This window comes from Pseudochaenichthys georgianus, chromosome 18 (assembly GCF_902827115.2).
Source record: "Pseudochaenichthys georgianus chromosome 18, fPseGeo1.2, whole genome shotgun sequence".
NCBI classification, from domain to species: Eukaryota; Metazoa; Chordata; class Actinopteri; order Perciformes; family Channichthyidae; genus Pseudochaenichthys; species Pseudochaenichthys georgianus.
The window spans coordinates 5,355,011-5,375,028 of record NC_047520.1 but is presented as its reverse complement, the minus strand read 5'-3'; the positions used below and the strand labels follow the sequence as shown (position 1 = coordinate 5,375,028).

The 20,018-nt window shown below is 38.5% G+C and overlaps 1 protein-coding gene across 1 annotated transcript; it reads left to right on the top strand.

Moving 5' to 3' along the window:
* The first annotated feature begins 1,870 nt into the window (after positions 1-1,870).
* LOC117463436 (GTPase IMAP family member 7-like) lies at positions 1,871-13,107 on the top strand. The gene is made up of 2 exons (XM_034105671.2): positions 1,871-2,019; positions 11,979-13,107. The coding sequence occupies exons 1-2, from the start codon at positions 1,995-1,997 to the stop codon at positions 12,602-12,604; spliced, it is 651 nt and encodes a 216-aa protein (XP_033961562.1). The 5' UTR covers positions 1,871-1,994; the 3' UTR covers positions 12,605-13,107.
* The last annotated feature ends 6,911 nt before the right edge of the window (positions 13,108-20,018 follow it).

Sequence of the window (20,018 nt, the reverse complement as noted above, 5' to 3'; positions counted from 1 at the left end):
ATGAAATGTTAAAAATAAGGAACAGTAGCTTTTTGACATGCAACAAAGCTGGTGCTTATTATAAATGTGGACACTTGAATTAAAATGTCCACTGTGTGATATGCTCATGCCATTAGTGTGTCGCCAAGAAACAAGTCAAACAGGTGTAAAACAAAGTGAAAGGCAGAAAAAACGATACGCACTCACAACAACCTCCAGATCGGAGTCTGCTGATTTAAACATTTTTCCAAGCATGAAAACGTATACTTATTACTTATTCCATAAATAATATTAATATTATAATAATGTTTTCACAAGTTTAGGTCCATGTTACATCCCGGCTCGTGGAAAGTGGAAAATAACATATAACCAGTTGGAATTGGTAAATTGGAAGTTGTTTATTGAGAGTGCTCAATAAAGTTGGCAACAATATAGCCACAATCCAACCAAAAGGCCACAAAGGCACCAGTTTAACCAAACAACAAAATAACTAACAATAAAATATCCTAAAGAAAACCTCACTTCTAAAGTGGGATAAAAAGAACAAGGCTAACAAAAATAGACAGTCACCTAAACACAGCCTGGGTACAAGTGAACCACAGTTAACGTTGTATTACAAGATAAACAGAGTTACAAGAACACATACACAAACACTGTTAACGGGCTATCACATTAATGTACTGAGAGAGTACCGAGAGACGTCTGCCACAGATTCAGACCTCTCCCGACTAACTGAGGTGTACACATTCTTGTAGATTTCCCTGGAAGGTGTGTGCGGGGATTGGAGAGTCGGGCCCGGCATGCTCCAATCCAGATCTTCGGTGTTGCCTACCGGGGGAGGGACAGGAAGCCGGCATCACACAGGGACACACAGCGGCAAACACTTACAGAAAGGTTAATGGGCATATAGAAGGCGGCAGCCGTAACACCCCCTCCCTTAAAGGGGACCTATCGTGCAAAATGCACTTTTGTACGTCTTTTATACATGAATATGTGTCCCCGGTGTTCCAGGGAACTCACCAAGTGTCAGACAACACAACCCTCTCTATTTTCCTCCATACAAAAATCTCTAAAAAAGGGGCTGTAACGGATCTGATAAAAACTGATCCAGATTTTAACACTTTCCTGACGTCAGGACAGTGGCGCTACGGTTATTGGGCCAACTCCACCAATCAGGAGGAGACAGCCACGGCCATTGCCGTTCGAAAGCGTTGGAGACGATGTAGTACATATGACAGGCCTGTAGGTGGTGCTGTTCTCACAGAATCAGCCCTTGCAAAAACAGGGCTAAAAAAGTACAAATTGAGCTAAATGAGGCATGGCTAAAATGCATGATCTGTTTAAAAAAAAAAAGTATAAATATGCCTTATATAGGTATGGTCCTACACTATATTATTATAATATAGCATGATAGGTCCACTTTAAGGGGGGGATATAAGGAAAACAGACACTTACCACCGAGGTCACAATATCAATCGATCCAGCAGCAGAGCAATAGCCTATAGGCAAAACAAAGAAGATCAACAAAAGATATGACATAAAATGAACTTACCAAACCTGAAGTAGATGATCTACTTCATTCATTTTCTTTCAGTTTTACTGATTTTAATCACTATACTCTGCTCTCTCCAGTCTCCTCTTCACAACTACTATTTTCGCAGCACACATACTTATAGCCAATCAGCTCTCTGAATTATGAGATGACGTTTCTTGAGATGATCTTAAAATATATTTTACATATATTGTTTATGCATATTTTTTAATTATTATTTGCATTACTTTCTGCTGACACTAGGTGGGGCTGTGCCCCTAATGACGAGTGGCCACTGGATAAAACCCATCTCAATGCCACGGAATATTGAACTGTAGTCACAGTCTGACTGGTCGGAGAACGGCAACGCAGAAGAAACAATCACAGACTGGGACCCTCCAGTATCTCGCAAAACGCACAGGCCTCTGATCGGCAGACTCTCCAGTTAAGGATATTAATCTGTCAAAGACGAAAGGCTTGAAACATGGGTTCATATTGGAGTCAACCAGGTTAGTTATTGTGACTGACTCGTCTGTAATCAACCTTTTGGCTGGGGCAGATTTTGCGACTGTTGTTTGTGCTTCAATGTTAAGCAGTTGGCGTGACATGTCCAGGTTTGTGACACATGTACATTTATTTCAATCATTTTTTAAGCTATAAGATTTAGTAACTTGAGGTTAAATTAATTTGTCTATTTGAGTTCTTACCTTGTGATGGTCCTTGCGTCTTTGCTTTACATTTTCGGCTGGTTCATGTCCACTGAAAAGATAATTAACTTTCTTTTTTAAATACTGAGTTAAAAAAACAAACAAACAATTTTTAGAAAATGTCAAATACATGGAATGTGTATTTTCCTTACTTAGTTTAACTTATCTTAAATATACAAGTTGTTGTTTGGGCAATGGTCATGACTTTTAGAATATGTCATCCATACTGTTTTTTGATGTGTCTGTTGTGAGTCCACAAATGTTACGGTTGTGAAATACAAAATCAATCTGTAACCTTTAATAATGATTATGTTTTGGTTGAATATGTGTTAAGCCCTAGAGCCCCCTGTACAGGTGGCAGTGGGGTGTTTTTTCACGAAACTGTGTCTCAGGGCTTCTTAATATTTAAAAACCTATTAATGTGTCATACCCATTTAACGGGAAGAGTGGTAGCTGCTTTTAGCTAGAAAAATGCAGAAAAAGCTCAATATGTTATTAGCTGAATGGTAGCTGCTTTTAGCTAGAAAAATACAGAAAAAGCTTAATATTTAAGAGAAAAGGTTTAAAAAAAGGTATGAACAACAACATGTATAGCCTTGATGTCCCAAAATAGCTGAATAATGTAATAGTTGAATGGTTTCTGCAGCTGAAAATAGGCTGAAGGAGTTAAATATCAGATGTAAGTAGTAGTGAATTCATTTGTATTAAGATGAGAAAAGAAAGTAAAAAGGCTTGGGAAAGCAGCAGAATATTTGAACTGCAAACTTTTGAACTAACTTGATGGTGAATTATCTGTCGCCATGGCAACGTCATATTATGACACCCCATAATACGCTTAGATGTGTTGATGGCTGCATCGTTACCAAACCTGTGAAGTTTTGGGCCATTTCGAGCATTTTCACTGAAGTTATGAGAAAACCGTATTTCATGGTGAGCATTGTGTTGCCATGGCAACGGCATTTGAAGAAATCTCAAAACTGTCCCGTAGATTTCGTCACGGCTGGACTGTTAGCACACATGTGAAGTTTGACCACTTTTTGAAAATGTTCATAGGAGTCACACATTACATTAGGAGGTTACATTACTCTCTCTCTTCTCTCTCTTCTCTCTCTCTTCTCTCTCTCTTCTCTCTCTCTTCTCTTGATAACCCTCTCAATTTCTATCGCCCTCTCTCTCTTCTCTTGATCGCCCTCTCTCTTCTCTCTTTCTTCTCTTGCTCGCCCTCTCTCTCTTCTCTTGATCGCCCTCTCTCTTCTCTTGATTGCACTCTCTCTCTTAAAATCCCCACAATGCTTTGCGCACGGACCAATTTCCCCAATTTCTGTCTGTCTGTGTCTGTCTGTCTGTCTGTCTGTCTGTCTGTCTATCTCTGTGTGTGTGTGTGTGTGTGTGTGTGTGTGTGTGTGTGTGTGTGTGTGTGTGTGTGTGTGTGTGTGTGTGTGTGTGTGTGTGTGTGTGTTAATTGTTACAGCTCAAATGCATTGTAATGACTTCCATGTTAAAAAAGCTGAATGTTTTAAAAAGTATAACATATTTTGAAAAAGTTGAAAGTTTCCCATCATGTGCGGAAAAGGCTGAATGGTTTGATTTTTGAATAGTTCCTGCAGCTGAAATTAGGCTGAAGGAGTTAAATAAAGATATTTAAATGTAAGTAGTAGTGAATGAATGTTTACAAACACCTGTGTGTGTAAACCAAGCGGCAAACTCTGGGGAACAGCCGGGAAGCCAATACGGAAGTGCCACACACTGCAGTTCATACATGGGCCGCTAGGGACTGGCTGCAGAAAGGAGCAATTTCCATAGACCCCATGTGAAAATGCCCAACTTTACAGCAGAAAAAAACATGTTTCTACCCATGGATGCAATAAATATTATTATCGATATAGTTAGGTTCCACCTTCATGATTATGGATCTGTGAGTGAATTGTTTTCTAACACGACCCTTTTATTTATATTAGGTCTTAATTTTTTTGCATAAATTAGGGCGTGGTCACGTTGATGGACATGTACATGCCTCACTGTCAGCTAACAGCAACTTGTCCACTCTGCTAGGCTACAACCATAGAGGCTACAACGTTAGTTAGTCATAGTACTGTACTTGACCCTTTAGCTTTAGCCGTGTTTGTGGTGATTGTGCCTTTTAGGGAATATTGTTACAAATACCAGACAATTAAAATGTCGTGCTGTGCGCTTGAATGTACTAACAGAACTTCCAAGAAGTCTACCATGATAATATTATACATGTTAACCCCGTTCGTAGGTGTTTGTGTGCTTGGTAGCTTAGCTTGTTACTTATTATCCAGCTAAGGACGTAACCCTTTATGCATACATATACATTTTAGTTTATGATTCAGCCTTGGGTAAGACTTGTATAGTCTATGGCTATGACGCCCATAATGCTAAATGGGAGCAAATGTTAATAGGGGACCCAATTATCCCAGTGGTGGCCGCCGGAGCTAACGGAGCCGCAGGGGGCTAGCTCTAGCCGGCGTCCCGGAGCTAACCCACTGCGGCTCCGTTAGGTCCGGGCGGTGGAGTCTGTCTTTTCTCAACGTGTGAATGACAAGCATTAAGAATAACAAAATATAGCTAATTCTCTTGCAGATTGTCTCATTTGATTATGGATGTAACGTTTATATAGGGGAGCTACACTGTTAGCAGTAACTTGGTATGCATGTATTTCATGTTAGCTTAGCTTCTTAGCCTGAGCTAGCTCTGTTTCAGTTTGTCTAAAGTGTACTTCTCTCTGTTCTAAAGAAAGTTCTGGAAAGATTTAACATGGGAATCAATTGGGAGCTAGGTGGACCTTTTGTCACTTCATGCCCTCAAGAGGCATTTTGTTTAATATTTCTTCTTAATTTTTTTTTATTTTCCAACATAGGAGAGGTTTTCCTATGTTTTTCATGAGAAAATATGTCTGAGGAGTGTAGGGTTTGGGAATTATGCTAAGTTTAAAACATTTTTGGGGGTGAATTTGAAACACTCCTGTACTCTGTTTTGAGATCAAAGCACTCTAGACTTAACGAGCTGCTTCATCTACACTAATGTTAAAATCTGAAAAAGGCCTCTCGACCAAGCTCCAAACTAAGTTAAATATCTCAAAATGTGTAAAAGATCAAAAAAATCAATTTTGAATAGCTGGAGGTCTTGTGATCATTTGAACGTTGGAATGAAGTGTCTATCTGAAAGTATGTGGAAGGAGTAGCATTTGGCGCAAGGTGTAGGAAAAGAGTATTTGAAGGCATCTCCCATTGACTTCCATGTTAAAAAAAGAGTTTAAAAAGCTGAATATTTAAAAAGTATAACATATTTTTAAAAAGTTGAAGGTTTCCCATCGATTCCTGAACAGGCTGAATAGTTTAATATTTGAATGGTTTCTGTAGCTGCAAATAAACTGAAGTTATGGAGAGCCAAGTATTGGCTGAAATAAGTGGAAAGAATAAAGATTCGAAGAACTATAGTGGAAAGCTGTAAACAGCATTCACACTAATTAATAAGATTCAGTTCGAGGTCTAACTTTATTTTTTATGTAATCATCGAACACTGTTGTTGTTGCTGGTGTTTTTGAGTTGATGAGTAGTGCAGATATCACTGTAAAATCAATCGACAGTAAGGAGAATACTTACTTCCGGGGTAAAATCCTCCGTTATCCAATGGGAATGGACGCTCACATTGCTCTTTGCGTCCGTAATACAATACAGGGGACATGATCAAATCGGAATATAATTATCTTTTAAATAACTTTAACTAAAGGGAACAATCTATTTGACACAGCTGAAGCTCTGGCCTTCCTTAAAAACGAACTAATTTAATAAAAATCACCGTTGTATTACACACAATGCACTGTTTTTTGAGAACAAAAATTCGTAACTAAAGTAATTTTTACATTCTGACGAAAAATAAAAATTATTATGAATACAAATAAAATAAAAGAAGCCTCCCGTGAGTTACTACAAGCTATAAAGTAGATTTTAAAATAAAAGCTCACTGCGGGACGTTGTAGAAATGTGTGTGTGCACCACGACAAAGGAGCCTCATTCACTTTACATTGGGGTTGTTTGCGTGGTGCCGACACGTAATTGTAGCAAAGTGCGTGACTCCACCACGTACTGCGGTGTTAAGGAGTCGTGGTGGAGTCACGCATTCTGGTGAGACCAGGTTGGTTTTTCATGTATTATGTAAGAATAAAACAGCTGATAGGTTACTTTTAAATGTATTTATTCATAAAACAATATAAATGTGCTGTTAAAAATGTAGGTGAACAAACCAAACCAAAAGATGAGTTGCAAATATGTGGCATAAGGTTTCTTTGTTGTCCGAAAACTGAAAAACCATTGCCAATATAACGCACTGTAAATAATTGTGCCTGTTATTATGTAGCTGTTCGTTTGTACACCTTTCTTTGAAATCTACATCATCATTGAAGAGACTAACTCACTCTCGCTTTAGTCTCTTTATATTAATCTGAATTCCTGAGTGTCTCAAAAGTAGCAACTGGAATTGAATTATTGTGATACTGTTGACGAGCAAACGACCTGAACAACCTTAACATGTACGTACATGTACGATGCTGTTGGATGCTGCCAGTAAAAACAGATACAATTCCATTAAACCTGTTATATCACTCTGAGACAAACCACTCCAGCTTTAAAAGATATGAAAGGGTGCAGCTGCCATCCTCCCTCTTCTCACGAAATATTAAAAGACTACATATTCTATTTATGATGTGTTGATTTGATATTAGGAGTGTTGAAAGCTGTGAACGTAGTCGTATTTGAGAGGGAACCACTTATTATAGCTGCACTGACTATGGTTTTCACTGCGCACAAATTATGTCAGTCAAAATACGCAAATGCACGATGGGAGGATTACCGTACTGTTGGCCAATTATTTGAATGTCATGTTCATACAAACTGGGTTAGGGTTACATAGAGGCCTGTTTCCACTAATAAACCTTTCAAAATAAAAGTCTACACAACTTTCCAAACAACATGCAGTCGCCACCCTAAAAACTGATCAGGAAACTGTCATTCATGCATTTATTTTTTTATTGTATTTTTTTAAAAGCCCTGTTTATTGGAATTAGGCCAAAGATTCCTCCCTTTCAGAGGCTTGGTAAAAGTGTTACAAGGATTTTAAAAGGAATAAAAAACAACCAGATTCCACCAATCTCTGCATCCCAGACATGGCTTACAACCACCTCTAGAATTGATTTTATCAAATGTTTTTATATCTGGTGTTATTGCAGAGCTGTACATGTAGGGCGGATTCATCTTTAAAAGGTGTTGCAATGTGATTGTATCCTATGTTTTGTGAAGTAACTATGTGGTAGAGTATAAAGTAGAATATTATATTCCTCTGAAATAGTAGTGTAGATGTATGAATTGTGAATGAAAATACTCAACTCAAGTTCAAATGTGTGCTTCAGTGCAGTACTTGAGTAAATGGACTTTGTTAATTGGATCAGTATCCATTCTGATTAATTCTCAGACAAAAAAGCTAAATAATATTTTTTTAAATATGTATTCATTGTCATTTATTCAACATACATACAGAAAAAGAGAAGTTGTCTGCAGTGACTACTGTGTGGTTTAATCACTCTAAAAAGCAAACAGTCATGCACAAAGCTAATCTTTTTAAAGTACATTTGACTTTATCTCTACTCTGACTAGAACGTAGGTAACCTGATCTGTGCCATGATGGGAAGTTTTGTCTGTAATTCCTTTCTTGTCTGTGGACACATCTGAATAGGTGGAATAAAGTTATCTAGATTTACATTAGAATTAGGGGGGATTAGCTCATCATCATCTTATTCTAAGGATTTGGGTAAAAACCTTTGGTGGGTTTGTATGTCAGTAAAGAAGACTACATCGACAGTTAACAATTGAAGTCAAGGAAGTCAAGGAATAGACTCTGACGTCACAGTCGAGCCGTTAGTGGCCGACTCCGCCTACTAAGGGCTTCACGGCAACTCTGCAGAATCCTATGGGTGACGTCACGGACACTACGTCCATTTATATATATAGTCTATGGTGTAAACACAGAGATCAAAGGTTACCATGGTGACGACTTATGACAATTTACCAACTGCAGCACTGAGTCCCATTAAGAATGCATTGAGGCTCATATCTGATCATTTTGCCACCTGTTAAAAAACTATGGCTCCTATAAAAAATTTACCAGACCGTGAGCATCAGGGAACCCCAATGAACTGATATATGTTGTTTTTTTTGTTTTTTTGTGTAAAATGTGGAGATGGGAGCAGTTTGTCTAAAGTGTACTTCTCTCTGTTCTGAAGAAAGTTCTGGAAAGATTTAACATGGGAATCAATTGGGAGCTAGGTGGACCTTTTGTCTCTTCATGCCCTCAAGAGGCATTTTTTTTAATATTTCTTCTTAATCTTTTTTATTTTCCAACATAGGAGAGGTTTTCCTATGTTTTTCATGAAAAAATATGTCTGAGGAGTGTAGGGTTTGGGAATTATGCTAAGTTTAAAAAAAATTTGGGGGAGAATTTGAAACACTCCTGTACTCTGTTTTGAGATCAAGCACTCTAGACTTAACGAGCTGCTTCATCTACACTAATGTTAAAATCTGAAAAGGCCTCTCTACCAAGCTCCAAACTAAGTTAAATATCTCAAAAAGTGTAAAAGATAAAAAAAAATCAATTTTGAATAGCTGGAGGTCTTGTGATCGTTTGAAAGTTGGAATGAAGTGTCTAGCTGAAAGTATGTGGAAGGAGTAGCATTTGGCGCAAGGTGTAGGAAAAGAGTATTTGAAGGCATCTCCCATTGACTTCCATGTTAAAAAAAGAGTTTAAAAAGCTGAATATTTCAAAAAGTATAACATATTTTTAAAAAGTTGAAGGTTTCCCATCGATTCCTGAACAGGCTGAATAGTTTAATATTTGAATGGTTTCTGTAGCTGCAAATAAACTGAAGTTATGGAGAGCCAAAGTATTGGCTGAAATAAGTGGAAAGAATAAAGATTCGAAGAACTATAGTGGAAAGCTGTAAACAGCATTCACACTAATTAATAAGATTCAGTTCGAGGTCTAACTTTATTTTTTATGTAATCATCGAACACTGTTGTTGTTGCTGGTGTTTTTGAGTTGATGAGTAGTGCAGATATCACTGTAAAATCAATCGACAGTAAGGAGAATACTTACTTCCGGGGTAAAATCCTCCGTTATCCAATGGGAATGGACGCTCACATTGCTCTTTGCGTCCGTAATACAATACAGGGGACATGATCAAATCGGAATATAATTATCTTTTAAATAACGTTAACTAAAGGGAACAATCTATTTTCCACAGCTGAAGCTCTGGCCTTCCTTAAAAACTAACTAATTTAATAAAAATCACAGTTGCATTACACACAATGCACTGTTTTTTGAGAACAAAAATTCGTAACTAAAGTAATTTTTACATTCTGACGAAAAATAAAAATTATTATGAATACAAATAAAATAAAAGAAGCCTCCCGTGAGTTACTACAAGCTATAAAGTAGATTTTAAAATAAAAGCTCACTGCGGGACATTGTAGAAATGTGTGTGTGCACCACGACAAAGGCCTCATTCACTTTACATTGGGGTTGTTTGCGTGGTGCAGACACTAATTGTAGCAAAGTGTGTGACTCCACCACATACTGCGGTGTCGTGGTGGAGTCACGCATTCTGGTGAGACCAGGTTGGTTTTTCATGTATTATGTAAGAATAAAACAGCTGATAGGTTGCTTTTAAATGTATTTATTCATAAAACAATATAAATGTGCTGTTAAAAATGTAGGTGAACAAACCAAACCAAAAGATGAGTTGCAAATATGTGGCATAAGGTTTCTTTGTTGTCCGAAAACTGAAAAACCATTGCCAATATAACGCACTGTAAATGATTGTGCCTGTTATTATGTAGCTGTTCGTTTGTACACCTTTCTTTGAAATCTACATCATCATTGAAGAGACTAACTCACTCTCGCTTTAGTCTCTTTATATTAATCTGAATTCCTGAGTGTCTCAAAAGTAGCAACTGGAATTGAATTATTGTGATACTGTTGACGAGAAAACGACCTGAACAACCTTAACATGTACGTACATGTACGATGCTGTTGGATGCTGCCAGTAAAAACAGACACAATTCCATTAAACCTGTTATATCACTCTGAGACAAACCACTCCAGCTTTAAAAGATATGAAAGGGTGCAGCTGCCATCCTCCCTCTTCTCACGAAATATTAAAAGACTACATATTCTATTTATGATGTGTTGATTTGATATTAGGAGTGTTGAAAGCTGTGAACGTAGTCGTATTTGAGAGGGAACCACTTATTATAGCTGCACTGACTATGGTTTTCACTACGCACAAATCATGTCAAATGCACGATGGGAGGATTACCGTACTGTTGGCCAATTATTTGAATGTCATGTTCATACAAACTGGGTTAGGGTTACATAGAGGCCTGTTTCCACTAATAAACCTTTCAAAATAAAAGTCTACACAACTTTCCAAACAACATGCAGTCGCCACCCTAAAAACTGATCAGGAAACTGTCATTCATGCATTTATTTTTTTATTGTATTTTTTTAAAAGCCCTGTTTATTGGAATTAGGCCAAAGATTCCTCCCTTTCAGAGGCTTGGTAAAAGTGTTACAAGGATTTTAAAAGGAATAAAAAACAACCAGATTCCACCAATCTCTGCATCCCAGACATGGCTTACAACCACCTCTAGAATTGATTTTTTCAAATGTTTTTATATCTGGTGTTATTGCAGAGCTGTACATGTAGGGCGGATTAATCTTTAAAAGGTGTTGCAATGTGTTGTGATTGTATCCTATGTTTTGTGAAGTAACTATGTGGTAGAGTATAAAGTAGAATATTATATTCCTCTGAAATAGTAGTGTAGATGTATGAATTGTGAATGAAAATACTCAACTCAAGTTCAAATGTGTGCTTCAGTGCAGTACTTGAGTAAATGGACTTTGTTAATTGGATCAGTATCCATTCTGATTAATTCTCAGACAAAAAAGCTAAATAATATTTTTTTAAATATGTATTCATTGTCATTTATTCAACATACATACAGAAAAAGAGAAGTTGTCTGCAGTGACTACTATGTGGTTTAATCAGTCTAAAAAGCAAACAGTCATGCACAAAGCTAATCTTTTTAAAGTACATTTGACTTTATCTCTACTCTGACTAGAACGTAGGTAACCTGATCTGTGCCATGATGGGAAGTTTTGTCTGTAATTCCTTTCTTGTCTGTGGACACATCTGAATAGGTGGAATAAAGTTATCTAGATTTACATTAGAATTAGGGGGGATTAGCTCATCATCAGCTTATTCTAAGGATTTGGGTAAAAACCTTTGGTGGGTTTGTATGTCAGTAAAGAAGACTACATCGACAGTTAAAGAAGGAAGTCAAGGAACACTGAACAGAATGCCATTTTATGAAAATCAAAACTATCCACAGCATGTTCCCTTCGTGTACAGACAGCATTGTATCATGGCCCACATCTGAATGCTAACAGAGGAATGTGGTTTGATCAGATAAAAGCACACATGAAGCCTCGCCCAGATTTGTGTTAACTCATAGCAACAAGCTGCAACTAGCTGTCGCTCCACTTTTGATTTGCTTTTGACAACATTTACAGTAAGTTCAATTATTTGAGTTTTTATGGATTTCTTTGCGATTTAGCTCGTTTGTTTCTAACAAAACCAACCAAAAGACAAGTAAAGAGTATTATTAATGGAAATTATTCTCTTTCAGCGCCAGAAAGAAGAATTGTTATCTTGGGGAAAACTGGAGTTGGGAAAAGCAGCGTGGCTAACGCCATATTTGATGAAGAACTATTCAAAACATTCAGTTCTACCAAATCAGTAACAAGTAAATGTCGAGCAGAAACCAGATCTGTCCATGGAAGAAGCATCACTCTGGTCGACACTCCTGGTTTCTTCCACACAGATAAATCAGAGGGGGAGCTGAAGCCTGAGATAATAAGGTGTATCACAGAGTGCCCTCCTGGGCCCCATGCTTTTCTCATTGTGTTTAAAGTGAATCGATACACAGAGCACGAAGAGGACGTCATCAACAAAATAAGTCAATACTTTTCTGAAGAAGTCTTCAAATACGCAACAGTTCTCTTCACTTATGGTGACCAGCTCGATCAAGGACAGACGATTGAGAAGCATTTCCAGGAGAACCAGCATGTGAGGGATCTTGTGAAGAAGTGCGGAGGCCGCTGCCACGTCATAGATAATAAACACTGGAAGAACAACAAGCAGAAAGAATACAGGAGAAATCAGTTCCAGTTGAAGGAGCTACTCAAGACAATAGATAAGATGGTAGATGAAAACAAAGAAAGCTACTACACCAAGGAGATGCTACAAGGCTAAGCAGTGGAGGAACAAATACAACAAGAGGTGGAGCTCATTTGACAGTCATCAGGAAACATGTCACAGGAAAAAGTCAGAAAGCAAGCTAAAGACGGAGTGTTTAAAAGGCTTAAGATCAATCTGACTCTCAGGACAAGAAATGAATGCATCACCAAGTATCACATCTCTATTGATATCGTATAGAAATCTTAATCAACAAGCTGATCATTTTTATTCATAAGCTTGACTTTGTTGTCTGAACTTCAAGTTTAATTCACTTATTCCCTTTTCAGGAACTTTACTCACATTAGCTTTAGATTTGATATTGTACATACATTCCCAATTTCATAACCACATAATTCAAAATCAGTTTAAACATCATTCATTAATAAGATTCAGTTAGAGGTCATGTAAAGTAACTTTCTTTTTAATGTAATCATCAAACACTGTTGTTGTTGCTGTATTTCTGTCTCCTGTTGAAACTTTGCTTATTGTTTTCACACACACACACACACACACACACACACACACACACACACACACACACACACACACACACACACACACACACACACACACACACACACACACACACACACACACACACACACACACACACACACACACACACACACACACACACACACACACACACACACACACACACACACACACACACACACACACACACACACACACACACACACACACACACACACATTAGTTTACTATGCATATTGGCTGGTGTGCCCTCTTTACTTTCTGATTAATTAAAAGAACATCTTGTGGCTTCAGAAATCAGTTTCCTCTCTTTTTTCTCTCTGCCGGTTATTTTTATATTTGATTACTTCCCTCTGTACCCCTGCACCAGGACGGAACGTAACACACATGATACACATTTTTCTCTAGTAAAAGATAGATAAATGGTTTCCCCTTGCCTTTTCCATGCTCAACAAAAGGTGAGAGAAAAAGACTAACTCTCTATAAACACTTTAAATAATGCAGTTACATCACCTAACCAGTATATTCTAATGGTTTGAGTTGTGTGTGTCAGTGAATAACATTACATTTAAAAATGTTAAAACTGTAACCCAATAAACAAATAACAGACTGCCAGACTTATGATTTCACACATTCCAAAAGACTGTAATTGAAATGTAAGCTAATAGAAGGAAAACATTGATTAGATATGAGTTTTGATAATACAAAACTCATATCTAATCTATCCACAGAATGTTCCATTCGTGTACAGATCACAACCTATCATCGCGCAGGTGACTGCTTTTAGGGAAGCGTTATTAAGAGAAGCCACTGCAATAGCATTGACAGCAGTTACACAAGTCTTCTGTGGTCAACACACATGTCTAAATCATTCAGACCAGACAATGGAGCGAGGTGATAAGATATGTGCAGATATTGTGCCATGTCAGGGTTTTACCTCTGATGTGAATTTATCTGAGCTAGATGTGAGTGCAACCAAAGTGTAACTTGAAAATGTTTTGAAAATACGGGTATGTCTTTGAAACAGTGTCTTGTTGGAAATTAGTAATCTCAGACATGCAGGCACTCTTTGGTTTCTGATGAGGAAGTCTCATGTAAAATGTATAAATAAGAATAAATACACTGATAAGAATACATACAACAAATACAGTATATGCAGCAGTAATGTGCAAGGATGAATGCGGTAGCGGGAGTAGCAGTGGAGGTTGGAGTAGGAGGCATAGTTTTGAGGAAAGGACAATATATAGCCAGGTTTGCAGCAGGAACAGCTGTAGCTACATCAAGCACACTTAGGCTGCGGCCCCACGAGGACGAAAACGGCTAAACGCATAGGATTAACGCAAACGCAATCGCAAACGGCTTCCGTCCACATGCAATAATTATCCGGATAGTGTCTGCCCACACGAGACCGCTCCGTTTAGCTCCAACCGCTGGAGAAGCTGCAGTACATATGCAGGAGCCTCTACGTGGCGCTGTAACTTCCTCCACAAAAGCAGCGAAGAAGCATGGTTGTCATGGTTGCCCTTCTGTTTATTCTCCGCGGTGGGGGCCGAGGGAACCGGGCAGAGTTTTTCGCCAGTCAGCGTTTATTAAAGTTGAAATCTTCCGGACAAAATTATAAAAGTGCCGGTCAAAGGTCTTCTTTGTTATTTATTGAGCTTTAAAACAAATGAATAACGACTCTATATAATATAATGATAAAATACACGGAGCCTCTCTTTTTCCTCCTTCTCTTCGGACAGCGTCAGTGTCTGTCTCATGCAGCAGCTGATCCAGTAATGAGTGACCCGGCCGACAGTAAAAAATAAACATATTTATAACTAGTTTAGGGAGTTTGAGAGGTAATTAAAATAGCTAAGGGTGATGATCTGACTTGAAGTGTGTGTTTTGCTGCAGCGGGAGGAGCTGTAGGTGGGCAGAGCTGCGTGTCTCCGTCCTGTCAGATTAGACTTCACTCGCGAGAGAAAGATAAATAATCTGAATTCAGGATGCAGTTTACTTTGACGTGGGGGTGAGCAGCAGAGGTGGGGAGAGGCGGGGCTATTGCCTCATCATTATTGCTGTAGATGTAGCACAAACAACTGTAGCATGGTCAATAGCGTCCGGAGCACGATAGCAACTCTGCGATCCGCCATTGTTGTTGTTGTTGGTGGCGAAACACTTCAGCACTGGCGCGGGGTAAGCGGAGGTGAGCAGAAGAGGTGGGGAGAGGCGGGGCTATTGCGCAATCACTATCAGTGATCTGAAAATGTCCGTATAGGGTGCACACACGGAGCTGTTTGACCCCCCAGAGAGTGGCGTATGCATTTCTATCCACCTTGGGACCCGTTGTCGTTTCCTCAGTCGTTTAGTGCCATATTCGGTCGTCCTCGTGTGGCCGAACGGTCTATATGACACTAAACAGTAACGCAAACGACCGAATTCGTCCTCGTGGGGCCGCAGCCTTAGATGGGCAACTGCTTTTGTGGGAGCTGGGATGGGGGGCGTTGCCGGACTTGGTGCAGCTAAGGGGGCAGAAACTCCACAGGAAGCAGTAGAGAGGGCAGTAGAGGCTGTTACAGAGGTAGCACTCTCGGTCTTAGATAAAGCACAAGGTGTTTTACAACAGAGGCCAAACGTAACATAAACTTCTGAATAAAGGGAAGAGAATGTATGAACAAAGATCCTTCTGCAGACTTCAGGATAATCTTCCTATTTATACGTAAAAAGGTCTACTTCTTGTCTGAGCTTCAAACCTAGGTCACTTGTTTCTGTTTCAAATACATTTTCCAAACTTAAGGTACGGACATAAAGTTTTAAACAAATGTGATACAATCATGACCCCCGTGGACTGAACCTGTTTATATGTTATGATCATTTGAAAACTATTTTGATATTGTTCATACTGGATATATGGATTGACAAGGTTCTGTTCATTTTTATTGGCACAATTCCATATTCGTTCTGCAACTACTGCACAGCAACTCCCCTAGAGATAAATAAAAAGTGATACTATAAGTATATAAGTTATATTATTGTGGTCATTTAACATCTTGTCAAGGACAACAGTTGAAAATTAGCCTGCTGGCTAATACTGGCTCATTTACAGCAATGTGGATTAATGTGCACTGTCCTTTTAAATAAACAAACAAACAAAATACACGGTTATGTATTAAATATTTGATGTATGCAAAGTATTATTGGGTTGTGTTTCTTTGTGGATTACATTGTATCAGCAAAACAATTATAACATTGATTAAACAGAATGCTATGAAAACATGTTAGTTCAGCAAATAAAGTTGTATTTGGTTATTTCCCCCCCACCACACATATGCAAGAACTGTAAGTGAGACTAGAATGAAACCTGCGTGAGAGAAAAGGGGAATAGATAAAAGTGATGTCTGTTACATGTGAAGCTGTTTCTCTTCTCCAGATCATGGACAGTAAGTTTAGATTACTTCCTTCAGTTTATTTTGTTGTTAACACTGCTCACTGATACTCTGTCATGACATCTATCTGAGAAGACCAATGATGAGAGTTGTCTGATGCTATAACAAATCTATTAAAGTAAAAAAGGTAAAGTTTATTTTTGTATTCTCAAGAGAGCGTGACATAAATGCGACAAAACAGAACTGGAAACTGTGTTCAACCAAAAAGACCAAGCGTGTGATGCAGAATGTTTTTCGAAGAGAGGAAACCACATCCTGTTTCGAACTCCCGTTTGAGACTGAGAGAATTGTTCGTTGTGTTTCTGTGGTAAAGCTAAACTGTAGAAGCTGAAGGGGAAAAAAGAACTGCTGATATGATTCAGGAAGTTCATTGAAACATATTCACGTCGCTCCATAGTTGCATCGCCGGTAAGTTCATTTCCTGGAGTTATTTCTTCAGTAATAAACACTGCACATTAAATGTTACAATACAGATGTTGTAGCTATTTAGTTGTATATGTGTTTTATAGTGGGTAACCTTGGTTCTCTTATTATGATAATGCTCCGTACCAACATCTTTCCCATTTTATCTTAATGATTGAGCAATAAGGATTTTAGTTTGTATAGGGAAATAACCTTAAGACAAGTATAGAGTATTGTTAATGGAAGTAATTCTCTTTCAGTCTCAGTTGGGAAAAGCAGCCTGGCTAACACCATATTTGGAGCTGAACTGTTCACAACGAATACTACTGCCAATTCTGAAACAAGTACATATCAAGCAGAAACCAGATCCGTTAGTGGAAGAAGCATCACTCTGATCGACACTCCTGGGTTCTTCGACACAGATCAATCAGAGAAGGAGCTTTAGCCTGAGATAATAACGTGTATCACAGACTGCGCTCCTTGGCCGCATGCTTTTCTCATTGTGCTTGAAGTGAAGAAATTCACAAAGCACGAACGGGAAGTGATCAAAGAAATAAACAAATTATTTTCTGAAGAAGTCTTCAAATACGCAACAGTTCTCTTCACTCATGCTGACCAGCTCGATAAAGGCTTGGTAACAGTGTTACAATGATTTAAAAAGGAATACAGAACTACCCGATTCCACCAATCTCTGCATCCCAAACTTTGCTTACAGCCACCTCTAAACATGTTTTGGTGTCTGGTTTTATTGCCGAGCTTTTTCTGTTTTTAAAAAACGTTATTGTTGTTTTTTTATGACGACCCCCGCCTTGTTATCTCTGGTGTGTGTATATGTTTCTTTATGGTTTTCCCTTTGGTCTATCAGCTGGGATTGAGGACACCTGGCGGCCGGTACCAGAGGGTTAAAGGGTCTGAGCGAGACCCGCAATCTCTCTCCCGCAGAGGACCTGACCTCGGAGCAGCTATACGTCGCTTCGTCTTTTGTTTTTCCTTTGTGTTAGTTTTTTGGTTTACGTTAAGCTTCTGTTAATACATATATTTGTCAAAACCTGATCTCACCAGAATGCGTGACTCCACCACGACTCCTTAACACCACATTGCGTGGTGGAGTCACTAACTTTGTTACATTTACGTGTCGGCACCACGCAAACAACCCCAATGTAAAGTGAATGAGGCTCCTTTGTCCAACCTGATCTCACCAGAATGCGTGACACATTGATACGATACATATTGGCTGGTGTGCCCTCTTTACTTTCTGATTAATTAAAAGAACATCTTGTGGCTTCAGAAATCAGTTTCCTCTCTTTTTTCTCTCTGCCGGTTATTTTTATATTTGATTACTTCCCTCTGTACCCCTGCACCAGGACGCAACGTAACACACATGATACATATTTTGTTTCTAGTAAAAGATAGATGAATGGTTTCCCTTTGCTATGCTCAAGAAAAGGTGAGAGAAAAAGACTAACTCTCTTTAAACACTTTAAATAATGCAGTTGCATCAACTTCCCACTAGATAGCAGTATATTCTAATGGTTTGAGTTGTGTGTGTCAGTGAATAACATTACATTTAAAAATGTTAAAACTGTAACCCAATAAACAAATAACAGAATGCCATTTTATGATTTCACACATTCCAAAAGACTGTAATTGAAATGTAAGCTAATAGAAGGAAAACATTGATTAGATATGAGTTTTGATAATGCAAAACTCATATCTAATCTATCCACAGAATGTTCCATTCGTGTACAGATCACAACCTATCATCGCCCACAGGTGACTGCTTTTAGGGAAGCGTTATTAAGAGAAGCCACTGCAATAGCATTGACAGCAGTTACACAAGTCTTCTGTGGTCAACACACATGTCTAAATCATTCAGACCAGACAATGGAGCGAGGTGATAAGATATGTGCAGATATTGTGCCATGTCAGGGTTTTACCTCTGATGTGAATTTATCTGAGCTAGATGTGAGTGCAACCAAAGTGTAACTTGAAAATGTTTTGAAAATACGGGTATGTCTTTGAAACAGTGTCTTGTTGGAAATTAGTAATCTCAGACATGCAGGCACTCTTTGGTTTCTGATGAGGAAGTCTCATGTAAAATGTATACATAAGAATAAATACACTGATAAGAATCCATACAACAAATACAGTATATGCAGCAGTAATGTGCAAGGATGAATGCGGTAGCGGGAGTAGCAGTGGAGGTTGGAGTAGTAGGCATAGTTTTGAGGAAAGGACAAGATATAGCCAGGGTTGCAGCAGGAACAGCTGTATCAAGCACACTTACAGGGGCAACTGCTTTTGTGGGAGCTGGGATGGGGGGCGTTGCAGGACTTGGTGCAGCTAAGGGGGCAGAAACTCCACAAGAAGCAGTAGAGAGGGCAGTAGAGGCTGTTACAGAGGTAGCACTCTCTGCAGGCCCGGCTCCAGGTTGAAATTACTGAGGGGGCTGTTAAAAAATTCGAGGGGGCGATTTTTTTTCTCTCACAACAACGAAAAATACTGGCAATGTAATGAATTGACACACCAAGCTTTTTTCTTTCTCACTGCTCTACAATCTCTTTGCTTCTTTATTTGTATTCTGGATTGACCCCTCTCATTCTGTTCTTTTCCTCTGATCTTTAATTACAGATAGTACATTATCAGATGGCTGCACTTTGGTTAACAGACTAAAATTGATTTCCTCCATTTATAAATTGGCTCTGTAATTATACCATAACCTTTTCTCCTCTATCCCTTAACTCGTCTTCCTATACAGTTATTACTTACTTACTATCTAGAAAAAGTATCTGGTTGATTTTTTACTTCCAGGATTGAATGTGCAAATCAAGGCCTAAAACCTGGCATTTCATAAGAAAGTGACTAATGTATAAACAAAATGTAATATTGGATAAAACACTACACCAAATGGACAGACACAGATTAAAAGTAAAGTCCCCTGGTTTGTCTCTAGAGTGAAACTGCCATGAGAAAAATCAAATCAATGTTCCACAATCCGCCACTAGATGTCACTCATTGTACCAATACGGTTTATATGATACAGATTACTATAACAGAGCTGTGCAAATGAATTTCCCCCTGGGGACAATAAATCTAATATAAAC

Coding starts and splice junctions, on each gene's coding strand:
- LOC117463436 (XM_034105671.2), top strand. CDS start 1,995: ATGGGTTCATATTGGAGTCAACCAG. Junction 2,020..11,978: donor TTCATATTGGAGTCAACCAG/GTTAGTTATTGT, acceptor ATTCTCTTTCAG/CGCCAGAAAGAAGAATTGTT.